General features: G+C 39.0%; 2 protein-coding genes and 1 long non-coding RNA gene across 10 annotated transcripts in view; 1 reads left to right on the forward strand and 2 right to left on the reverse strand.

Moving 5' to 3' along the window:
- rgs6 (regulator of G protein signaling 6) overlaps positions 1-736 on the reverse strand; it is an 89,906-nt gene extending 89,170 nt beyond the window's left edge. For 2 of the 8 annotated variants that reach the window (XM_077510842.1, XM_077510844.1), the window contains exon 1: positions 153-573. The gene's annotated coding sequence lies outside the window, so the exon portion shown is untranslated. Of the gene's footprint in view, positions 1-152; positions 574-631 lie in introns of those variants that run through there. The other 6 variants (XM_077510849.1, XM_077510846.1, XM_077510847.1 and 3 more) reach the window with 6 other exon arrangements.
- LOC144010511 (uncharacterized) overlaps positions 1-2,476 on the forward strand; it is a 28,369-nt gene extending 25,893 nt beyond the window's left edge. The window contains exons 3-4 of the long non-coding RNA XR_013281243.1: positions 195-345; positions 2,133-2,476. This is a non-coding gene — a long non-coding RNA (uncharacterized LOC144010511). The remainder of the gene's footprint in view (positions 1-194; positions 346-2,132) is intronic.
- Positions 2,477-4,850: 2,374 nt separating this feature from the next.
- The window catches only part of sipa1l1 (signal-induced proliferation-associated 1 like 1), a 54,042-nt gene continuing 36,336 nt past the window's right edge, over positions 4,851-22,556 (reverse strand). The window contains exons 10-23 of the mRNA XM_077510856.1: positions 20,233-20,331; positions 19,873-20,048; positions 17,517-17,804; positions 17,052-17,201; positions 16,721-16,848; positions 12,731-12,828; positions 11,236-11,720; positions 10,989-11,162; positions 9,948-10,116; positions 9,602-9,836; positions 9,327-9,497; positions 9,072-9,183; positions 8,889-8,967; positions 4,851-5,506 (exon numbers count right to left, since the gene is read on the reverse strand). Of these exons, the coding sequence (XP_077366982.1) occupies positions 5,363-5,506; positions 8,889-8,967; positions 9,072-9,183; positions 9,327-9,497; positions 9,602-9,836; positions 9,948-10,116; positions 10,989-11,162; positions 11,236-11,720; positions 12,731-12,828; positions 16,721-16,848; positions 17,052-17,201; positions 17,517-17,804; positions 19,873-20,048; positions 20,233-20,331 (2,508 nt within the window). The 3' untranslated portion in view covers positions 4,851-5,362. The remainder of the gene's footprint in view (positions 5,507-8,888; positions 8,968-9,071; positions 9,184-9,326; positions 9,498-9,601; positions 9,837-9,947; positions 10,117-10,988; positions 11,163-11,235; positions 11,721-12,730; positions 12,829-16,720; positions 16,849-17,051; positions 17,202-17,516; positions 17,805-19,872; positions 20,049-20,232; positions 20,332-22,556) is intronic.

Raw genomic sequence — 22,556 nt, forward strand, 5'->3', positions numbered from 1 at the left:
AGGCCATGGGGAAAAGTACTTCAAAATCACAGACGACCCCCATTTCGGTCCCACTGCATATTCTGTTAAAACAAGATGAGTAGTTCTACTGTTTACAAAAAAAATAAAGGTAAATTTGACTTGAGTCAAACGCTCATAAGTTTAAGTGATACCTTTACATGTGAATAATCGTCTCGTCTCCTCTGCTCCGTCAGGCTTCTCTGTCGAAAATCCTTCAAATGATTCAGCCCCCACGTTTTCCCACCTGTACATGATGACTAATCCACACGGCCGCCTCCGCTGTTGTTGCACCTCTCCTCTTCTCCGCAAGCGGTTGCCTGGAACGACCCTCAAACGTCTCTGCAGGTGGACAGACTTCTTAAACAAGTATACAGGTTGAGTGACAGCTTGCAGCAGGAGATGTGATGAACACAACACAAATCTCAGCATGTACTTAGCATTTCTTTAGCGCACGAATTAATCAGTGGCAGCTGGCAGGAATCGATATTTAATTTAAATAAAACTCTCACTAATTGCTTTTAGACTAACAAATATCTTTCTTTGTTTGTAGAAATTGTTAAAACACTTTAAAAAAAATACTAATAATAATAATAAAATAATTTGTCCTCAATTTTACAAAATCAGTTCTCACCTGTTTCACACGCCAAACTACCCACTGACCAGTATATATGACTGGATAGCCGATAGCCCATACACGCCATAAAAGCCGTTGAAGTCACAGGGCGGCCATTTTGTTACTCCCACCTCGCGAGCAGACTTGTATAAACTATACGGTAAACGTGCAGGTGAGACGTATACAGCTCGTAGGCAGGCCGGAAGCGTGGTGGGGGGTTTGGGCCGGGGTTGTCACTATTTTTTTTAACAAGCTTAAAAAAAATAAAGAAAAATTGGATGTTATGTACTGCTTTGAAGACCCCCTTTTTCTTATATCGTTCAGTTCCTTAGACCCCTTAGATTTGGCAGAGGCATCTTTTGTTCAATTACAGTTATAATTCTTTAATAAAATAATATACAAGTTTCCTCCTGTATTAAACATCATTACGCATATAATTTATACATGTATTTAAGGCACGGTGTAAAATGTCTGAAGTCCTCTTATTTTATATTATTTTTAATAAATTAAAAACATAAATCATGCTGCGTCTACAAAGTACTGTCTCAAATATTCTTCAATTTCGATACTGTAAATGTATAGGATTGTATGCAAACGTTTCTTGGGAGGAACAATATGGCGGCCTCGCGACCTCAAAAGTCTTTGCCTATCGGCTATCCAGACATATATGTAGATCAGTTAAACTACCGCAGCTTTCAAATACACCAACCTTAATTGAGTTAAATAGCAGCCATTCGATATGACGTCATCCTACCTTTTCGTTTCTTATCGATGTGCTAAAGTGAGGGTACAGATTAGTTAACTGGGGTTACGGATTAGTAAATTGAGGCAACATATTTGCAAAGAATATATATATAAAAGATAACGTCAATAAAAAAAAATGCACATGGAAGATGTGGCTTTTCATATTTTTAACTGTTGATCAAGGACACAAAAATGGGCTAATAACTATTACAAATGTTGTCCAATGTTTCTAAGCCATTATGGGGTATCTTTTTAGCTATGTTTTGGAATCATTATGAGACGAGAGTCCTGAATTTCCTCCAGAATGCCTCGATAGCTTCACTTTTATGTCATCTGCCTCAAGACCATTCTTCCATTAGTGGATTATCATCATGCATTTTGGCAAATTCCAATGGCCACTGTCTGGTATTCTTTGTATTAGCATTAAGGTAAATCCACTTTGGTGCAGGAGAAAAAAAAAAAAAACACATGACAAAGCCACAACAGCATGTATTTATTTCAGAAACTTTAATACTGTGATCACTGCAAATGTCTGTTTTCCATACCTTTACACTTTACATAGACAAAAGACACAGGATTTAAACAGCATTTTGTATTCTGTAAAGTTCTACGGTCCCGCATGATACATCACATCGTGACTCGTCGAAACCATCCTACTGCAATCACTGACCAAACTGGAACGAGCATCGATACAGAATTTTTTTCAAACCTGTTCAGTCGGGATGGCTTGGGGAAACAAAACTAACTTCTTTCTTTTTTCCTACTTTTTTTCAAGAAAAGTCAAGCACCTCCCTCTGTTGGTCAGAAACTGCAATAACAGACAAAACTAAAGAGCAGCAAAGCACATCTCAAAGATTGCACAGAATGGATGGATCCTTCCCGCACGCTTTTTCAAAATATGTAAACTCCATCTATTTGACAAAAATATGTGCAAAAGGTTCTTTACAAAATGGGTTTGAGCAATTCACGCTGACACACACAAAGAAGTGGATTCAACGGATTGAATGGATGCAAGCAAAACATTTGCACGTCGCGCTTTCATCACTCAGCCTTTCTTCATTCACAATACAAAAACGAGAGCAATTTGCATGTACAATAAAAATGGATTGTTACCTATAATGACCATTTGGACAATTCCAATTTTTCAAGGGAGGACATTTTTGGCCTGTGGCATTCACTTCTTTTGTAAGTAATTTACGTTTCACAGTATTGGATGACTGAAAATTCTCCATAACGTGCCGCCATCTTAAATATGGACTGGCAAGCGATTAGCTATAATCTATATAGTGATTCTTAAAACAGAACCATTTTTATTTCTCACTTGCTCACTTCTACAAGTGGAATGGAGCTAAATCTACAGGTGCATTTCAATAAATTAGAATAAGGTGAAAATTATATTTCAGCAGCTCAATTTTAAAATTAAAACTTAGATTTACTAGTCACGTTTTTTTGTTTTTTTTTCTTCATAATTTTGATTCTTTTGGCCAACAAATCCCCAAATTCAGAATCAAGATTATCTATATAATGTTCAAGTTTCCCCTTTTTGAATCGATCTACTGAACTTTTCTCCTATATTTTAATTTATCTCGATGCACCTGTATTTTATGTAAACATCGCGTTCATTTAGGCCTTGTTAGTTTCTACATTCATGTGCAGTCCGGTTGGAAATACGCTAATTAGAAATTCAGTTGATGAGATTGGACAGCCATTTTTTACATTGTCACTAAGATAATTTGGTGGAGGGAAATATTTTTGTTTTGATATTTGAAGGAAAGATGACATACTACGCAGCCCTTAAGGTGACATGGTAGAAAAAACAACTTTGCATTCCCTCGCAAAACAAGATTTTGCGAGTTTTCGCAAAAAACTTTGCGAACGCAAAGTTGTTGTTTTTTCACCCTACCAAATCACATTCGGTGCTCCGCAAACACCTCCAGGTCAACTTCCATGTGACCAAAAGCGATGAGGATGGAACATTTGTAAACATGAAACAAAGCAGTGGGAAATCTTTGCCAAAGCGACTAGAATGAAGCTTGTATTTTCCCATTGCTTTGTTTACACCTTCCATCCTCGTCGCTTTTGGTCACATGGAAGATGACACAGAAGTGTTTACGGAGCACCGAAGGTGACATTGTAGGGGGGGAAAAAAACAACTGCATTCTCTCGCAGCGAAGGAACGCTTTTTTTTTTTTCCCCCCTCCCCCCTACCATGTCACCTTAGGAGCTCCGTAACATACAGACTTTTGGGGCCACTTTATTTTTTTTTTTTAATTAACATTTTATCCTACAAATGACTGCAGAAAACCATCATGCATCCTGCGACTTTTTTTTTGTACCTGCTCTGATTAAATTATTTTTAGTGTGACAATATTTAATGTTTTTTTAGTTGTGGGTTTGTGTGTGGGCGTTACCAGGTATGTTTACCTGGATGAAGAGAAGTTTTTCCCTTTCCAGGTGCAGTTTCAAAGGCACGTGCGTCCCCTGCTTATCCTGGGAGGAAAAATGACCCGAAGTGACTGTAGGCACAGCTGGATAGACTGACGTACATTCACGCTATGATGCATGCACTCACGCACACATACACGTTTTTTTTTCCATGTATCCAAAGATAATTAATTTCCCTGTTAAATACCCTTGGAACTTATTCCGAGCGTCCTCACGTTCACACACCTGAGGGGAAAAGTATACAAGTGAACCGAACAAGGTCATCATCTCCCTTTATCCAAAAAACATCAACCTTATGATTGTCAGTCAAAGCTCGCTTCTGATGCAGCATTGCGTTTCCTTATTTTTTTACCCTGGCGGCGAACGTTCCAAGAAGAAAAAACTACGAAGTTGCACGAACTTGGCACGTCGAATAACCGTGAGTAGTTGCACTAGAGGGCGCTGAAAGCAACACGACAGCAGGCTCGAGCAGCACAAAACGACAACGTAATACAGAATTCAAATGCAGATAGTCAAGGCTTTAGCCAGGATTAAGAAAGAAAGCCATTAAATTATATACTTACTGAGTTTTTTTTCTTCTTCTTCTTCTTGACGAACTAAACACTGATTTCAGTTGTACTTGTACGAATAGAGCAACTAATCAACTGGAATTATAATACAAGGAAATAAATAAACAAACCCTTCATAGTCATCCTCTCCTCCAAAAATATTCAAATGATCGCTATTCCAGATTCTTCCAGTCTTCTCTCGTGTCTTATCACATGAAGAGGAGAAAAGATCGAGGCTCATGTGTAGCAGTACGTTTGAAAATCTTTCCAGGGATTTCTCTCCTGTCTTCTCGCTATTGCTTTAAAGACGCAAAGCACTCCGGATAGAAGTCTTGAAGTTATGGCGTGGCACCGGCTGCCGATGGCTTTTAACTATATTCCTCTTGTTCGGAGGGGAGGCTGGTCTGCGCTGTCGAGGACGGATCGGCGGTTGTGAGGAAATCACATTGACGTTAAAAAAAAAAAAAAAAAAAAAAAAAAAAAAAAAAAAAAGTGTGCAGTGCAGAGTCATTGGTTGAAAAACAAAAACTAAATTGCCGTTGTGCAGTAGAATCCAGCCTGAAATATCTTCATTCTCCAGTTGAGGAGATACGAATGAAAAGCTTTCCTCACAGTTTGCTGGGGAAGCAATTATGCGTGTGCGCGAATGTGTTCCAGTGAACAGCAAGTGGTCGGGCCTGCGAGAATTGTTACATTCTCTTGTGCGTTGTAGGAAGTAGAATACCTCAGTCTAAACTCTGCTGGGTTGGATTTGCCAAAAAAAAAAATCTTTCCAAAAACCCAAGCTGACAAAAAAAAAAGGAAGGATGAAAGTCTTCATCCACTGTGCGATCACAGCGGGTCAGAAAATGGCTTAAGTTCAACCGGGATAATAGCTGGTGGAAGCGGCAGTTCCTCCAGTCTCCAGAAGGGGGCGGAATGAGCACAGCAAGATGAGTGACTGTTGTTTCCAGCCAATTGGATTTTTTTTTTTTCACTGGGATCGCCTTTCCCATGCATGCCTGGAGGAGGGTCAGTTCATGTCAATGGTGTTGAAGACCCATTCGGTGAACTTCTTGAGCTTGGCAGCGGAGGTCTGAGACTCTTCCTGAAGCCTCTGGTTGTCCTCCCACAGCCGCTTGATCTGAGCTTGAAGCCGCACCTTCTCGTCTCGCTCCTGGGAGAGTTTTGGAAAAGATCAAAAAGGAAATGCTGGTCAACTATTATTGCAGGCAGGAAAATTAGCTTTGCATGTCATTAACACATTCACTGCCAGCCCAGCAAAAATGCATTGCATCATTTGACGTCTTTTTCCGTCAAAGGCAGTGAATGAGTTAAGAAAAAAAAAATGGCAACAGCTCATTATATTAACTCATTTGCTCCCAAAAACGTATAAATAGTTTTTTTTTAAATGTTTTAAGTGTCCCAAAGACGTATTGAAACGTTTTTTTTGTTTTGTTTTGTTTTACGCTAGAGCATACAGAAGGCTTTGATGCGCCCCTCAACTGCAAAGAACGGTTGCAGAAATGGTAGTTTTGACTAGGGATAGACCGATTATCAGCTGGGACGATTATCGGCACCGATATTAAGCATTTTGACAAATATCGGCATCGGCCATTTTGAAGAATCATATGGCCGATAATAGATCCATTTAAAACAAAAAACAAAAAAAAACTTAATTTCAGGGAACTCATTTAAATGTATTTTTTATTTTTTTTATTTAAAATTTCAGAGATGCTGCTGACCCTGAGAACTCTCTGCACCATCTGTTTTTGTTTGAAATTAAAACTAAGATAATTTAAAAAATAAATAAAATACTTCAAATATATTGAAATACTTTATTTAGTTTAAAAAACAATTGTTTGTTTTTATTTAACTTTTGAAAACATGCCACTGCACCTGAGAGATCCTGGGACTTGTTAGATTTTAAAAACAAAGATGTCTGTTAACTAAGATTTAAAAAAAAAAAAAAATCCAATATTTTACTATCCCTAAAAGTTGCTCAATAAGTATATACTTTAAAAATAAATAAATAAAAAAAACTGGAGTTTGTATTTTTTCCAAATTTTGATGCCAATATTTTCCCTTTTTAGTGAAAATTAATATCGGCTCCAAATATCGGGTATCGGCATCATTGACTACTAATAATCGGCATCGGCCCTGAAAAAGCCATATCGGTCTATCTCTAGTTTTGACACAAATGGCCAGCAGGTGTCAACAGAGCAAAGGAGATCAACCAGGGCCATGGAAAAAAAAGCTCAATTACTCAAAATTCTAAATGGATTTGTGAAAATTGATTAAACTTAGCTATATTCTAATGCTAATTGCTGCAAAACAGAAACAGATAGGAATATACTTTTTTCTTGATGAAAAGAAGAACCTTTAATCTTTCTTCTGATAGGTTTTATGTTTTTATAGCAATAGAACACAATATTATGTGGGCCTTGCAAAATCAGTCAAAATCCAGTAAAACAGCCGGGAGCGAATGGGATTGCTTCTTTGAAAATGGCTGGGAGTGAATGAGTTAAAAAATATATATATATATCCATCCATCCATCCATTTTCTTGACCGCTTATTCCTCACAAGGGTCGCGGGGGCTGCTGGCGCCTATCTCAGCTGGCTCCGGGCAGTAGGCGGGGGACACCCTGGACTGGTTGCCAACCAATCGCAGGGCACACAGAGACACACAACCATCCACACTCACACGCACACCTAGGGACAATTCGGAGCGCCCAATTAACCTGCCATGCATGTCTTTGGAATGTGGGAGGAGACCGGAGTACCCGGAGAAGACCCACGCGTGCACGGTGAGAACATGCAAACTCCACCCAGGAAGGTCCGAGCCTGGACTCGAACCGGAGACCTCAGAACTGGGAAGCGGACGTGCTAACCACTCGACTACCGTGCCGCCCATATATATATATATATATATATTAGGGGTGTGAATTGCCTAGTACCTGACGATTCGATTCGTATCACGATTCACAGGTCACGATTCGATTCGATACCGATTAGCCCCGATACGAATTTATAAGTCGATTCTTGCGATTTTTTTCATTCAAATTTAGAAAATACTAATCAGTAAGCTTGTAGAGTGTAAGATTTATATGAAAATGTATTATTTATTTATCTGAAATTTCAGTCTTATAGAGGTTGTAATCTGTTTCATGTTTAAACAGCATTAAAATAAAATATTAAGGCTTAATGTTCCGTTCATATAACATTCTTCCATGCCCAAGGTGTGAATCCTAAAAAAAAAAAAAAAAAAAAAAAAAAAATCGATTCTGCTGATTATTGAATCGATTCGAGAATCGCGCGATGTAGTAGCGCGATATATCGCCGAATCGATTTTTTTTTAACACCTCTAATATATATATATATATATATATATATATATATATATATATATATATATATATATATATATATATATATTATAATTATTATATATTAAAAGGGAGCTATTAAAGCGATAGTCTGCAAGATATGGTAACAATGTTTCGCAGAAAGTTAGGACTAAAGCTTAAAAAAAGAAAAAAAAAAAAAAAAAAAAGTGGCAGCGGATACTAGTTAGCCCCATTGACAACAAAAGTAGCCCACAGGTCTGTTCTAAAAATAGTTCACCAGTGATGTGAACAATGACATTTATTAATAATTTTTTATTTATTTTTACCAATTCTATATTTTGTTTAAAAAATAAAATAGATTGTGTTCAATTAAAAAAAAAAACATTTTATTTACCCAACCCCTTAAAAAAAAAAAAGAATTTTAGAGCTTTAATTTTAATACCATGAAATGTTTATTCACAATTATCATACCGTCAGAATCTAAATGCCTAATTGACAGATAGTAACGAGAAGTTAGAATTTGCCTTACAAAAGGTATTTATTTAGCAATGTGGTTAGTTTATGATTTTCCTTTGACATATGATTACCCACTGCAGGCAATGAGCATAGTATGAAGGTTAGGATTTGATTTTATTATTCTAAATGTACAGAATAGAAGTGTCTTTTAATGCAAATGTTTACTGTTATAATAGCTAGATTACTGCGTTAGCATAGCTTAGCAACAGAAACTACTAGGGCCATTTCTTTGTCTTACAGCTTATATATCACATCTCACTACATGTGTAGGTGTACCTAATATGTACAGTAACTCCTTGGAAATAAAACACAGCAACATATGGAGCATTATAGTGACACTACATTGTGAATACTTGCACTTGGTGTAGCGTGTGACTGCACAATAAAAAGCTAAAATGCTTTTACACTTAACAGACTAGAAATTCTGGCACTAGCATTTACGCTCAGTGAGACATTGGCGAATTATTGTGCCCACATACTGACAACATTTGAGCATTTGTTATGATTACTAATTGAGATGATATTTCATTTTTGACTATTACTCCGTCTTTTATGTCTGTTTGGTCTGTGGCACTATGCTGCCTCTCACAGGTCAATCTTGGTACTTCAACAGACCAGATTTGGGGAAGAGACTCACTATCATTACATTTGCGCCATCTCAAAGCTGTAACTTTGTGTAGAGTGTTGTTGCCCACCTTCTTCAGGTCCTCTTGGAGCATCTTCACCATAGCCTCTAACTTGGTCACTTTTCTCTCCAGTCCTATGTGGCCCTCACTGCGTAGACAAAATCAGTTGAACTCATTAAAGAATGAACTTGAACATTTTTAATCACAATTACGCCAGTAGTAATATTAAGGAATGAAAAGGTGATGTGTTACCTGGATGCAGGGCGGGACATGGGAGCAGGCTGCAGCTCTATGTGGCTCTGCTGAGGACTGGTGGCGCCGCTGCTTCTGTGGTTTGAATCCCCAAACACGTAACTTCTCTGGACTAGAAGGACACACACGCACTCAAAAGTTTGTTTCATCTTGCCAAACTTAAATCTGATTCCGAACAAAAATGATTTGGAAAAAATCGGTGGTAATGTCTGATATTTTTGTCTATACGGTTAAAAGTGCATAAACAATCTATACCATAGTGCGTGTTTCTTTCACTGTCAAATGTGTTGGCCACATCCACAAGGTGTGTCCAGTCAAGTGGGCTGTCCCTGTCCGACGATGGGAGGGGCATCAACTCCTGAGGCAGAGGCCCGCGATGCCGCTCCACCAAATCCACCAGCGACGTGTCGGATGCTGAGAGGTCGCCTGCGAACAACAGAAAGGAGATTACGCCTCACGTAACAATTGTCTCCGACTACAAATGTTACAATGGGGTGACCATTTTGTATTCAGACTATCATCACTGTTACCGTGCAGTTTGACTCCCAGCTTGTAGGAGGGCCGTCGAAGCGGCACGCCGCGGGTGGTGGGTGAGCGCGGGAGAGTCGAGCAACTGAAGAGGACGTCGGCGCCGAGCGCCGCTTCCATCACCGAGTCGGTCAGCGAGGGAAGGCGCTGGCCGCGGTAGATGCTTTCGTCGGAAAGGGTGCGATGCAGCGAGCGGCGGCGACTAGGGGGCTGGCTCGGAGGAGATTTCTGGGCGTGCTGCAGGAAAAAAGTACTTGTAATGTGATCAAGATGGAACAAGCAATCCCCTATAACTCTAATTCTAGATACTAGTTGTAGATTACATCCACATTGATGCTAGTAAAGTACCTTTTCCTTATATCTGCGTGGTGGTAAAGGACTATCCTTAGCAGGATGCCTTTTCACATCTTCTTCAATAGTTGACTTGGCATGAGGCTGTGGAGAATGCATGTCCCTTAAAGACGGCCTGGCCGCAGGAGTCGGAATACCCTCCATCCCACTCTCCCCTGGGGATTTCCTGAAATCACACAAAAGTCATTTAAGTTGTGGCAGTTACCACATTAATGATGCAATTTTCTCTGCAGCCACAAGGGGGAAATAAAGCCCCACAAAAGGAAGGTTGAGTGGGTGAACAGCAGCAAAATTCTGTTCTGAATTTATACATTAACATTATACAATATCATTTCGAACTTTGATTATCATAATCCTGTTCAGAATGATTTAAAGCATTAGAACAGCGGCTTATGGTGGCATCACTAATGCCAAATGTTAACAAAACATTTGTAATTTCTGGGGAAACTGCATGCAAAGTCATAAAAGCTGGAAAAAAAAATCGTGAAGAATGTGGAATTATTCGGAATAACGAAATTGGTCAAATGTGTTGAAGTGGTTTGAATCCATCAATATACATAGAAATGAGGTGAATATGTAAGTATTTGGAATTTGGGGCTTCAGAAATTGTGAATTTTGTGAATGGAAGTAATTAATGACAGTTTGAATGATCTGCACATGTTGAATTTGAAATAGTGAATGACCGTTTGACTAAGTTGAGTACTGTACTATCTGAATCTATTAATTTGAATGCAGCAATGAAAATAAATGTGAAGAATTGGGGAAATTTGTCTCCAATTGAAATGAATGGGGATTTTTTTTGGATGAAAAATGTCCAATTTGGGGAAAACTGACTATTTTGGATGAGAAAAGTACTAGCCCACATGGCGTCAATATTTGGAATATGTTGAACTTGGAATGATGCGAATTGGATAAATTATGTGGAAGGAAAAACACATAAAAAAAAAGTGGGAGGAATACAAATATAGGAACAACATACAAGGCCTTCACACATTTTTCATTAAGGCAAAACTATATTTTTCCTAAATTCTTCCTTACTTGCGTGTGTCTCCAAAGTCAACCGAATTGATGGTGGAACCAGGCTTCCTCCAGCCAATCAGGTACTTGGACTGGGCACCCTGGCGAGGGTAAAAGCTCTTTGGTCCAGGAGACACCGAAGACTGGGATGACGGGGAGGTGGTTGAAGGGGACTCTTCCCGGGGGGAACTGTGCCTGAAAGGTGGATCGTTTTCTTATATCAAAGGTAAGTACTTCACCAAGATTGTGTTTTTACAAACAGACCAACCTTGAGTGTGATCCGCCATCACTCAGACTGAAGGTGCTGCTATCTCGAACAAGGAGATGAGTAGGAGGAGTTCGACCGGTGCTATCTAGGCTCCTTTCTACTGGCGGAACCGGAGACTCGGCAGCTGCGGGCGACCTCTCCAGCATTCTGCGGCCGCCCTCCGTGGGGCTGTGCCACGGCGAGCGATCCCTGCTCTCGCGACCTCCGCTGGGAGCCAGCAGAGAGGTGGTGCTGCCGTGATGAGAGTGCGGGTGGTTGTGGTGCGAGGAAGCCCCGTACGAGCTGGTGTCGATGCCGCTGTCGGCCGAGGTGCCCTGCAGGTAGCCTCCTCCTCCCAGGCCGTTGGGCTCTGGCTCGCCTTGGTCCCCGCTGGAGCCTCCGCCGGCCCCCATTTCGTACCATTTGTCGCTGTCACTGTGGCCCCCACTGGAAGCGGTGCTTGAAAGCGTATTACTGCTGGAGTGGCCAGAGTAAGGACCGTCCGACTAGCAGAGCAAAGAAGATGCAACATCAGAAGAGGAGTCATAATGGGCATGTATAGGATGACAATCACTGCTAAAATTAACTATGTTAGCATAGCTGAAAATAAATATGACTCATAGGCTGGATTTATACTACATTATGAATAATGTGCATTTAAAAGAAACGTAGAATCTGCAGATCAGGTCTCTTCCAAATGTGGATAAAAATGTGATATGAATCAGATATCTGGCAAAATGGCAAACAGATTGGAGCTATCCCATCTATGCGAGCCTGACATCATCGAAATACACACGCAAGACAAGATGCTCTAAATGTAGTCCAGGCCAGCTAAATGGTACGGCATGTTCATATTTGTGAATTTCCATTTGTGGAAGAATGAAGTCACGTTTCTTCTTGTCGCTATCTGGTATTGGCCTGTGAGTATTTGTTTGCGCCCCCTTTTTCCCCATCACACACATACCTGTAGAAGACCATTACGTTCAGTAAAAATAAATAAATAAATAAACCAGGAAAAAACTGTACAGTTCTTAGCTGAATTATTTATGTATTTTTAACTAATCAGAAGCCCATTCCACCATTTCACCCTATGTACGGAAAACTAAAAAAATAAATAATAATAATAATAATAATAATAATAATAATAATAATAATAATAATAATAATAATAATAATAATGATGATGATGATGATGATGATGATGATGATGATGATGATAATAATAATAATAATAAAATAATAATAATAATAAACCTTATTGTAAAGTTAAAATGACAAGGCCATGCTTGATCAAAACGGCAAAAACTCGACCACTGAGCAGATTGCATCAACTGGAATTGCTTGGAAGCCAGGCTGACCAGGTACCAAAACCAAATGTGGCAAGTCCTGCGTTATGCAAATGTAAAAGCACCAACTTAGTAATGTTCATTGGAACAGGGATATAAAACTGCAGTCGTCATAAAATGACAAAACATTCCATATCAATAGATTACAGACATCTGTGTAAGAAACCCACCTGGCTGCTTTTCTTTGGGGACAGGTGGATGACCTGCTCTTGTCTTTGAATGCGGGGTCCTCCAGAGTAGCCTTGACCAGATTTAGAGACTGGTGCCTCTGCAAAAAAAAAAAAAAAAAAACAGTCAGGGTTGACGGAAAGGACAGTCAAAAAACCCTGAGGTACACCCAGATGCCTTTTTATGCTGTTTCTTTATTTAGACGAGTTGGTGGGTCGGCTACTTTTCTTACGGACATACTACAACGAGGCTCACGACACAGACACTGTCGCCATTCTGGTTCTGCTGCTTCCATCAGGAAAAACACAAATCACTTGTCATCCAACGCAACATACATCACAAGAAAACGTGTCCCTCGTCAGTGCCTGCTGGGCCCGCTCTGCGCAAGCTGTGCTGTGTGAACGGACGTGCGTGCGCGTGCGCAAGCTGAAGCAAAACTACCGCCTCGTAACATTGGGACTGTTGTGTAATTGTCGACATCTTACGCAATATGACCTCCAGAGGAGGCCGATCGGGATCATGGTAACACGACAGAAAGCGCCAAGGGAGTTATAGCAACATCTACCGGGATGATTTTACAAACGCGGACACCCTCCCTCTCTTATCTCTCTCAGCATTACTCGGCACACACTGTTGCCCACGGGGCTTTTTGTACTCATTAAAAACGGCGGCCACATGTGTGCCTGCTGGCTTGCTCGACTACAAATAAAGTCGATGTTACTGCTTTGGGAAAGGAGTTGCCGGAAATATCGTGGCAAACCACTTAACATGTCTATACAATCGGACACTTTATTAGGCACACCTAAATGATCCTATCACATTCAATACAATGGCCGCATCAGAAATTCAACCTTCACATAGTAATCATGTTCACATAACTACGCAAATGACAATTTTACTGTTGTTATAATATGTGTGAGAAGTTCCACTTAAGATTTTTATTGTATTTTATTTTTTTACTTCAATGGGAGCTAAATTAGTTACAAAAATTGGTAAAGATTTGTGCACAATTGACAGCCATTGACATGCATTGGGAGAGGAAAGAAAAATGAAATTTAACATTAAAAAATCCTCAAAAAAACAAACAAACAAACAAACAAACAAACAAACAAACGCTGAAACCTCCAATATTCATTTGCCCTGAAAAATAAAAATCTGCAAAATGGTGAATCCATTGATGCCGAACCACAAATGTGCGGCGTCCTCTGTAAATATTTTACCAAGCCCTCACAATTACAAAATCTTCACGACCACAACTACGTATTAATAAATCCTATACGGTATTGTGCAAATGTTTTAAGAGCCATATAACATTATAACTTGATGGTTACTCAATTGAGTGCAGCTAATCTGCACATTACCTAGCAAGCTAATTTATTATTTAGATTCTGACGGGGTTTTTTTTACGTGAGCAAACATAGCATATTATCACATTCACGGTATCAAAATTATAGCTCTAAAATGTCCTTTTAAAAAAATATTTGCGTAAATACGTTTTTTTTTTATCCCATTGTTTTTAAACAATATATAGAATATTTAGTACAGAAAATTTCATGTTAAATTTAAATAAATAAATGCATGTTGACATCTTCCTTTGTCACTAATTGTTCTTAGTAAGTAACTGTCTGTTTTGTAAGAACAGGTCCATGGGCTACTCATGTTGTTCTTGGGGCTAACTAGTACGCGCTGGCACCATTTTGTTTTTCCCAAAAAGGCAGCCGACAAAACAACAAGAGCTCATTGCCTGTGACATCCGGAATTAGCAGTTACTGAAACCTTGACTTTTTAAGACTGTGGAAAATGGTCAAACTGGTAATCGGCTGTTACCTATTCAGAGTGGAGGTAGGGTAATGCCATAACAATATTGAGTGGTAGACTGGTCTAATGATGCCATTGCGTGTCCAGCAGTAAAAATTAAAGTATTACCTCCATCTTCATTCAGTTCCTCACTAAGATATATATAGCAAGGTGGCCTAAGAGTTTATTCTATGTCACCTTGACATATATTATATTATGCGACGAGTGCTATTTTTGTTCAGGCCACATCCTCATTGCTTTTCCTTTGCGAGATAAGACAATAACACAGAAGGACTTAAGAAGTGTAGAATACAAAACCACAGCCTGAGCTGGACTCTCGTTTAACCTAAGATGAACTTATCCAGCCTGAAGCGTTCCACCCAGACCAAAAAAGACACAAGGGTTTTTAAAACAAACCACAAAATGAAAGATGACTGCTTTTTCTATGTGATTGCGGGGGTCAGAACCGGGTTGAGAACACAAAAGTAGGCTGGCGAACAATCGGCTGAATTTAAGATCCAGCGGAGAACCAGAAAGAGGTGGCGGTGGCTGCCACTGACCATAGTGGACAAAAATAAAGAGAATTTGCAAAAGCTATGCTATGGGAACGTGTCTGCAAGTAAATGAAAGCAGATGTATGAATGCTGGGGGAAATGATGAATGGGAGGCAAATAGAAATGGCAGAACGTCACACGAGGAGTCGGTTCGCCAACTGTGGGGAGACAAAGAAGAGGAATTTTCTCCTTTTCTCTCTCCATTAGTAAATCTTGTAAAAGATACAGGTGAGCAAGAGTTTTGCCATTTCCCTTTCTCCACATTCTTTCCCTTGCCTGCTTGTCTCATTATCTTGCCACTTTCGTGGACTTTGGATTTTTCAGCTCACTTTTAGCATAAATGGGAGAACAGTTGAACTGCTTGATAACAGTGATGAGAAAGTCTGTGCTGAAAAGAAAACATATACTTCAGGATACATTCAAGAAGGAGATAAAAAATAAAAAATAAAAATCTGAGTATCCCTGCATTCCATGTAATTCAGCAGTCCAAGAGTCAGATGTCCTCACAATCCCATGCAAATGTGCAAAAATGCAAGCACTCTCATACTACTGGCTATTATTACATGGACATAAATATTGACTTTTAAAGGCGCTCAGATACTGACCTGAGGAGGAAAAAGGCAAGCTGTGTTCTCTTCAATAAAAACTGACATTCAATGGGCGTAATGTGTCTATCTCCATGCTCTGTGTGATATGATTGTTAACATGTAAACATGATTATGAATTAGGGATGTAACGATAATGGCAATATCGTGATATTGTGATGTTAAAACTGCCACAATATCGTCGTCGTCATGTTCACAATATTTAAAGGGAACACATCTGTTAAAAAAAGTCAGGTTGATTTCCACTTGTGCAGTTCTAGCACCCTCTGGTGGCTAGTTTTTTTTAGTGCAATTTAATTTTTATTAGGGATGTTTTGGCCCTTCTATGTTTAAAATCTACACTAATTGTCAGGTGAAAGGGAACATAATATGCCTGTGAAGCAAGTCAATATGTGGAGGAACTCTATGTGTGTGTGCATTAACATAGCAATAATAATAAAACATAACATTGATGTTATGTACAAAAGCGAGCACAATATTGTGCTTTTTTTTTAGAATGAGCCAATTTTTTTTTTCTTACAATATTTTGACCTTTTTTAAATATCGCCAACCTCCCCACAATATCGTGAGAATTATCGGATCGTGAGCTTCATATCGTGATAATATTGTATCGTGATGTTTGGATATTGTTACATCCCTATTATGAATGCAATAGTAAAACTGTTCGGATTCTTACTTTTTTTTCCTTGATATTTTTGGGGATTTTGGAATGTTTTTCCCGATTTCCCCTTGTTCTTCGTCAAAAAAAATACATTGAACAATAATCAGTGGTTTTCAAAGAATTGTTTGGGTTTGCTTAAAAATAAATAAATAAATAAATAAATAAAAAAAAGGATACAGAAAGACAACCATTGCAACAACCACTTGCATTTACAGCTATGGAAATTTTTGACTTTTCTTTTTTTTTTTTTTTTTATTATTCTGAATTTTTGATAATTTCATATTTTAAGAATTCTTTGACTTTGAATTTCCCCCAGACATATCACGAAAAGACAACCATTCACATTCACATTTACAGCTCTCAAAGAGAAATCACCTGTTGACCCTCGTTCAACTGCTCCTTCCTCCATTCGGGACCAATTGGGGGTGGACTTTCCACTTGACCCGCCCTCTCCAACAACCTGTCTCTCATTGGACATCGGGGAGTGGCGACTCCCTACAAACCTGGCAAATAAGCACAATCATGAATCATATATAATTTGGCTAACAAAGGAACAAACCATTTAAATCTCTTGAGTGTCACAAATAAGGTAAAGAGCACACAAATACTAAGCATTAACAGTAATCAGCTTAATAAAGTGAATGAAATGAGTTTTCAGGTCTTCAAACATGGCCGTCAAAAGAGAGCCGCGCTGTGTCTTCCTTACTGCTCAGGCATGGACTTCTGTCTCCAGTGAGCCGAGCTGCCGGAAGCGTCGCTGGAACAAGACAGGTTGCTGGGAGAGCTGCGATTATGAGGAGAGCGACCCAGAGCCAGAGAGGAGGCCAGGCTGTAGCTCTCGCTGCCTGGAGATATCCTGGGAAATTTAACACACGTGCACACAAAACACACACACAGTCTGGATGGAAAATACTTCTCGTTTATGATTAGAAATCCACCTAGGAGAATGTTCTTTGCACAGGAAGTCTCAGAATGTGCTGTGATTATTGAGAGGGGAAAAGAAAAACATTACTTTGGCTTGTATATATACAACACAGATTTTTGTCTAGAATTACTGTGCCTAGCTTTGGGAACATAAATACAATTTAATGAAATATGCTGTGTTACTATTCACATTTCCCCCACAATTTGTTATGCTTTGAAAGAATTTAAATTGCAAGTGACATCATACCTCTTTGTGTCCAGTGGGCGCCCGTCGCTGCTGACACTGCGCGGGATGACTGCGCCCCTCTCGAGCCTCTCAGCTGACAAGGTCTTCCCCACGGAGCTCCCCAGGCTGACGGCCCTGTTGGGCGTGTGGGGCTGCGGCGAGGCAGTCAGCGACTGCTGGGGGCTACTGGATGTCCTCTGCCACTTGTTGTTGTTGCTGCGGAAGGGGAACTTGTATTCAAAGGAGCCGCTATCGCTACTGCTGCTCTTGTAGTCCGCCATGGGCATGCGATAGAGCTCGGAACAGCCCCTGGAGTAGGAGGAAATAAGTAAATAAGTAAATAAATAATCTAAATAAATAAAGTACAAAAATGAAAAAATAAATAAAATAAAATAATAAATAATAAATAAGAACTCCTAAAAAAAATAAATTGGAAGTTAACTTTCTACAAAGCCTATTTTCATGATGACAGTCCATTAACTCATTTGCTCCCAAAAACATATAAATGTTCTATTTTAAATATTACCATGGTCCCAAAAACGCATTTATACGTTTTTATGTTTTTTTTTATGCTAGAGCATACAGAAGGCTTTGATGCAGCCTCTGAACTGAAGAGAATGTTTGAAGCAATGGTAGTTATTACAAAAACCGCCAGCAGGTGGCAGCAGAGTATAAGAGATCAACCAGGGCCATGTTGCAACAAGGTCTTTTCCCCACTGTTTTAAACAGATTTGTGAATAATGATGAAACTTAGCGTCTTGTTGGACCTCAGTGCAGCATTTGACACGATTGATCATAATATACTGTTAGACAGGCTGGAAACTTGGGTGGGGTTAAATGGAACAGTCCTTAAATGGTTCAGGTCCTATTTGGAGGAAAGGAGTTACTTTGTGACCATTGGAAATTTTGAATCTGATCGAAAGGCCATGATATGTGGGGTCCCTCAAGGGTAAGTCCTTGGACCCCTGTTGTTCAGTCTGTATATGTTACCTTTGGGTCAAATGCTTCAGAACACCGATGTTGACTATCATAGTTATGCAGATGACACACAACTGTATTTATCAATGTCCCCAAATGACAGCAGTTCTATTAACGCATTGTGTCATTCTCTAGAGCAAGTTAACAACTGGATGAACCAAAATTTCCTTCAGCTGAACGAAAACAAAACGGAGCTCATTGTTTTCGGCAATAAAGAAAAGAGGATTGCTGTTAAAAAACAGCTTGAGTCACTGTCTTTAGAAACTAAAGACCAAGTTCGAAATCTTGGGGTATTAATAGACTCAGATCTGACCTTCAGTAATCATATTAAATTTATCACTAAAACAGCCTTTTACCAGCTGAAAAACATATCCAGACTGAAGGACTGCATGCGTCAAGCAGACCAAGAGAAGCTTATCCATGCTTTTATCTCCAGCAGACTAGATTACTGTAACGGTCTTCTGACTGGACTCTCTCAAAAGAACATGAGACAATTGCAGCTCATTCAGAACGCTGCAGGTCGAGTTCTGACCAAAACAAAAAGATCAGAACATATTACTCCAGTACTTAAGGATTTACACTGGCTCCCTGTCAGCTGTAGAATCGATTTTAAGTTCTGCTACTCGTCTATAAATCACTAAATGGTTTGGGTCCTGAATATATCCAAGAAATGCTGATTGAGTACAAACCCAGCAGGGCTCTGAGATCTACAGACTTGGGCCAACTAGTGGAACCCAGAGTTCGAAGCAAACATGGTGAAGCTGCATTTAGCTATTACGCTGCACACAGATGGAATAGGCTACCAACAGAAGTGAAGTCAGCCCCGAGTGTAAATGCTTTTAAATCCAGGTTAAAAACTTTGCTTTTTTCTTATACCTTTGATTAGGGACTTTTAAACAGCTTTAATTAAGTGTTTTTTTTTTATTATTTTTTTTATTTTTATTTTTATTTTTATCATTATCATTTTAAACTTTTTTATGTTAAATTTTTTAAAGTTTGTTGAATAATGTTTTAAGATTGTTAGTTTGTAACCTATTTTTATTTATTTTTTTATTTTTTGAATGTTAACTATTGTTTCTTGATGCTTATGTGTTGTCTTTTCTCGTGTAAAGCACATTGAGTTGCCTTGTGTATGAAATGTGCTATACAAATAAACTTGCCTTGCCTATATTCTAATGCTAATTTGCTGAAAAATGGAAACAAATAGAAACATGCTTTCTTTTCCTAATGAAAGAAGAGACTGTAATCTTTCTTTTGATAGGTCTATGTTTTTTTAATTTTTATTTTTATAGCAATAGAATACAATATTCTGTGGGCCTTGCAGTCAAAATCCATTAAAACAGCGGGGAGCGAAGGGGGTTGCTTCAGTGAAAATGAAGGAGTGAATAAGTTAAACTACCTGCGTGGTGTGGCGTCATCGTGTGGCGGGATGATGGAAACGCGCACGGTCACCGATGTGCGCAGTAAGTCAATCATTTGCTCGTGAGTGAGCGTCGCCACTGACACTTTGCAGATTTCCACCAACCGACTTCCCTGGCGCAGCCCTGCCTGCCACGCGTAGCCGTACGGCTCCACCTAGTACAAAGAGTAACAGTTTCGTTCACATCCAAACAGTGATGGTTGTTTTTAAAGTGATCTATAAATAAAGTGGAATTGAGGTGACCGGTCCAGGGTGTCCCCATCCTCTCACCCCAAGTCAGCTGGGACATTAAGAACAGATTACTCGTGAATGTTGTTGTGACAATTAAAAATACAGTACCTCCGCAACGATGCCTTCGTAGTTTACATGGAAGCCGAGCTGCCCAAGGCCATTTCGACGGAGCGTCATTTCAGAAGTCTCGCAGCCTTTTGTCAGGAACTGATCACAAGGGAGGTAAAGAGATGAACAGATATTTAAGACTAAACTAATGGAGCAAAGTAGAAAAAAGAAGTAGGTCGATCATGGAAAAAAATTGCATGTAGTGTAACGCATAAATAGCAGATGAAAGCAGTCATGAACCAGGCCTGTTTGTCTATTTCAAGTGGTTGTCATAAAATCTGTTTTTACAACTTGTGGCATTCAGGCAGTATGAGGATAAGCTGTTAAGTAGCCACGCTTCTTCAAATACCCAAAACAACCCCCCCACTAACCTTGCAAGAAATCTTCAACATTTAAAGCAGTGCTGTGACTAGCTTGGTAAAAAAAAAAAAAAAAAAATCAAAATGCTAGTGGTGGATTCCAGCTGTGTCAAGTGATGCGATTAGCCTGCATAATAAGCAACAACGAAACTTTTTTTTTTTTTTTTTGACAAACGCTTAGCAGTGGCTTTCATGGAAACATAAGACACATGCCATATGGAAAGTGTCATACCGTGCCTAAAAAACCCCCATCAGTTTTCTACTAAGTAGAGTGATTCAATACTAGGGGTGTGAATTGCCTAGTACCTGACGATTCGATTCGTATCACGATTCACAGGTCACGATTCGATTCGATACCGATTAATCCCGATACAAATTTCTAAGTCGATTGTTGCGATTTTTTTCATTCAAATTTAGAAAATGCTAATCAATACACTTGTAGAGTGTAAGATTTGTATGAAAATGTATTATTTATTTATCTGAAACTTCAGTCTTATACAGGTTGTAATCTATTTCATTCTTGAACATTATAAATATAATATTAAAATAAAATATTAAGGCTTAATGTTACGTTCATAAAACATTCTTCCATGCTTAAGGTGTGAACCCTAACCCAAAGTAAGATGTTTTGTTGAATATTTTTCCATTAAAAATGGAAGTTTAAAAATCAATTCAGCCACCTATTGAATCAATTTGAGAATTGCGCGATGTAGTATTGCGATATATTGCCGAATCGATTTTTTTAAACACCCCTATTCAATACTATATACAAATCCAGTAATTGGAATACCATAAAGACATTGTCCAATAAGTTGTATAAAAAGTGACTATTTTTACTGTTGCACACACAGTCAAGACTTCCTAAGTTCCTACTCTCATTTTTATAACATTTTTGTAACAGTAGCCTCAATTCTGAACAATTCTGTCGGTGTTATCTGTTCTCAAAAATTACAATCTTATGCTGCACTTCGAAGTTTGAAGCCATAGATGTGTAAAAAATATAGTACAAAATTAGAATATGGTCCCGTAAAACATACAAGCTCATCTATGAAGCATGGTGGAAGTATTGTCATGGCTTGGGCTTGCAGGACTGTTTCTGGAACAGGCTCACTAACAAGTCTTTGTTAATAATACTTTACAATAATTTACAAAAACTGCATCATCGGGAGAAGATTCATCACGCATCAAGAAAATGACCCAAAGTACAAATGTGGAAGGTCAGACTGGCCAAGCTAATCACCAGAACTTAACCCAATAGAGTGTGCATTTTAACTTCCTGAAGAGGAGACGGAAGGGAGAAATACTAAAAAATAAACAAGAACTGAAAGAGGCTGCAATAAAAGCCTGGAAAAACATATGTACATTCTGCACGTAGATTTACACTCCTTTTCAACACCTTCATTGTTAAAGCGCATCACTCTTCACTTCATCTCATCACACACCTCAGTACTGGGACATCGGTGCAAGACGGATGTTATTTGTTATCCTTTTTCCGGCTCACCCACGTGTGCTTTCTTTTGATCGCCCCCACTGCGGTTGGTGCTTGCATGCAAGAAAATCCATCCCCCAGCATCCATTTCACTCTTCGCACTCATTCAGTTCTACACATCAATAGTTACACGTTGCCTCATTACACATTTCACAGTTTGGCCTTAATGCATTATTGATTATGGTCGGTGATAGTTGAAGGTTAATGTTTGTTGAAACTATCCTCTTTAATATGTACAGCTAGGATATGCTTAATTATAACACATTACCACAATAGTATCTTAACTACACCACAAAAGAGCAGCATAATTATTCATCAATTCTATTGATTTGATCCAAACTAATTCCTATCAACATATTGTATGCTGTAATTCTATCAAACCAATGAAGAAAAAGACACAAGAATAAAAGCTCCAGTGGAGTGGGTGGCCCAAGGCCACTTCGCTAGCCTTCCTCTTGCTCCCGGGCAGCCTAAAT

Source organism: Festucalex cinctus, chromosome 21 (assembly GCF_051991245.1).
Source record: "Festucalex cinctus isolate MCC-2025b chromosome 21, RoL_Fcin_1.0, whole genome shotgun sequence".
Lineage (NCBI taxonomy): Eukaryota > Metazoa > Chordata > Actinopteri > Syngnathiformes > Syngnathidae > Festucalex > Festucalex cinctus.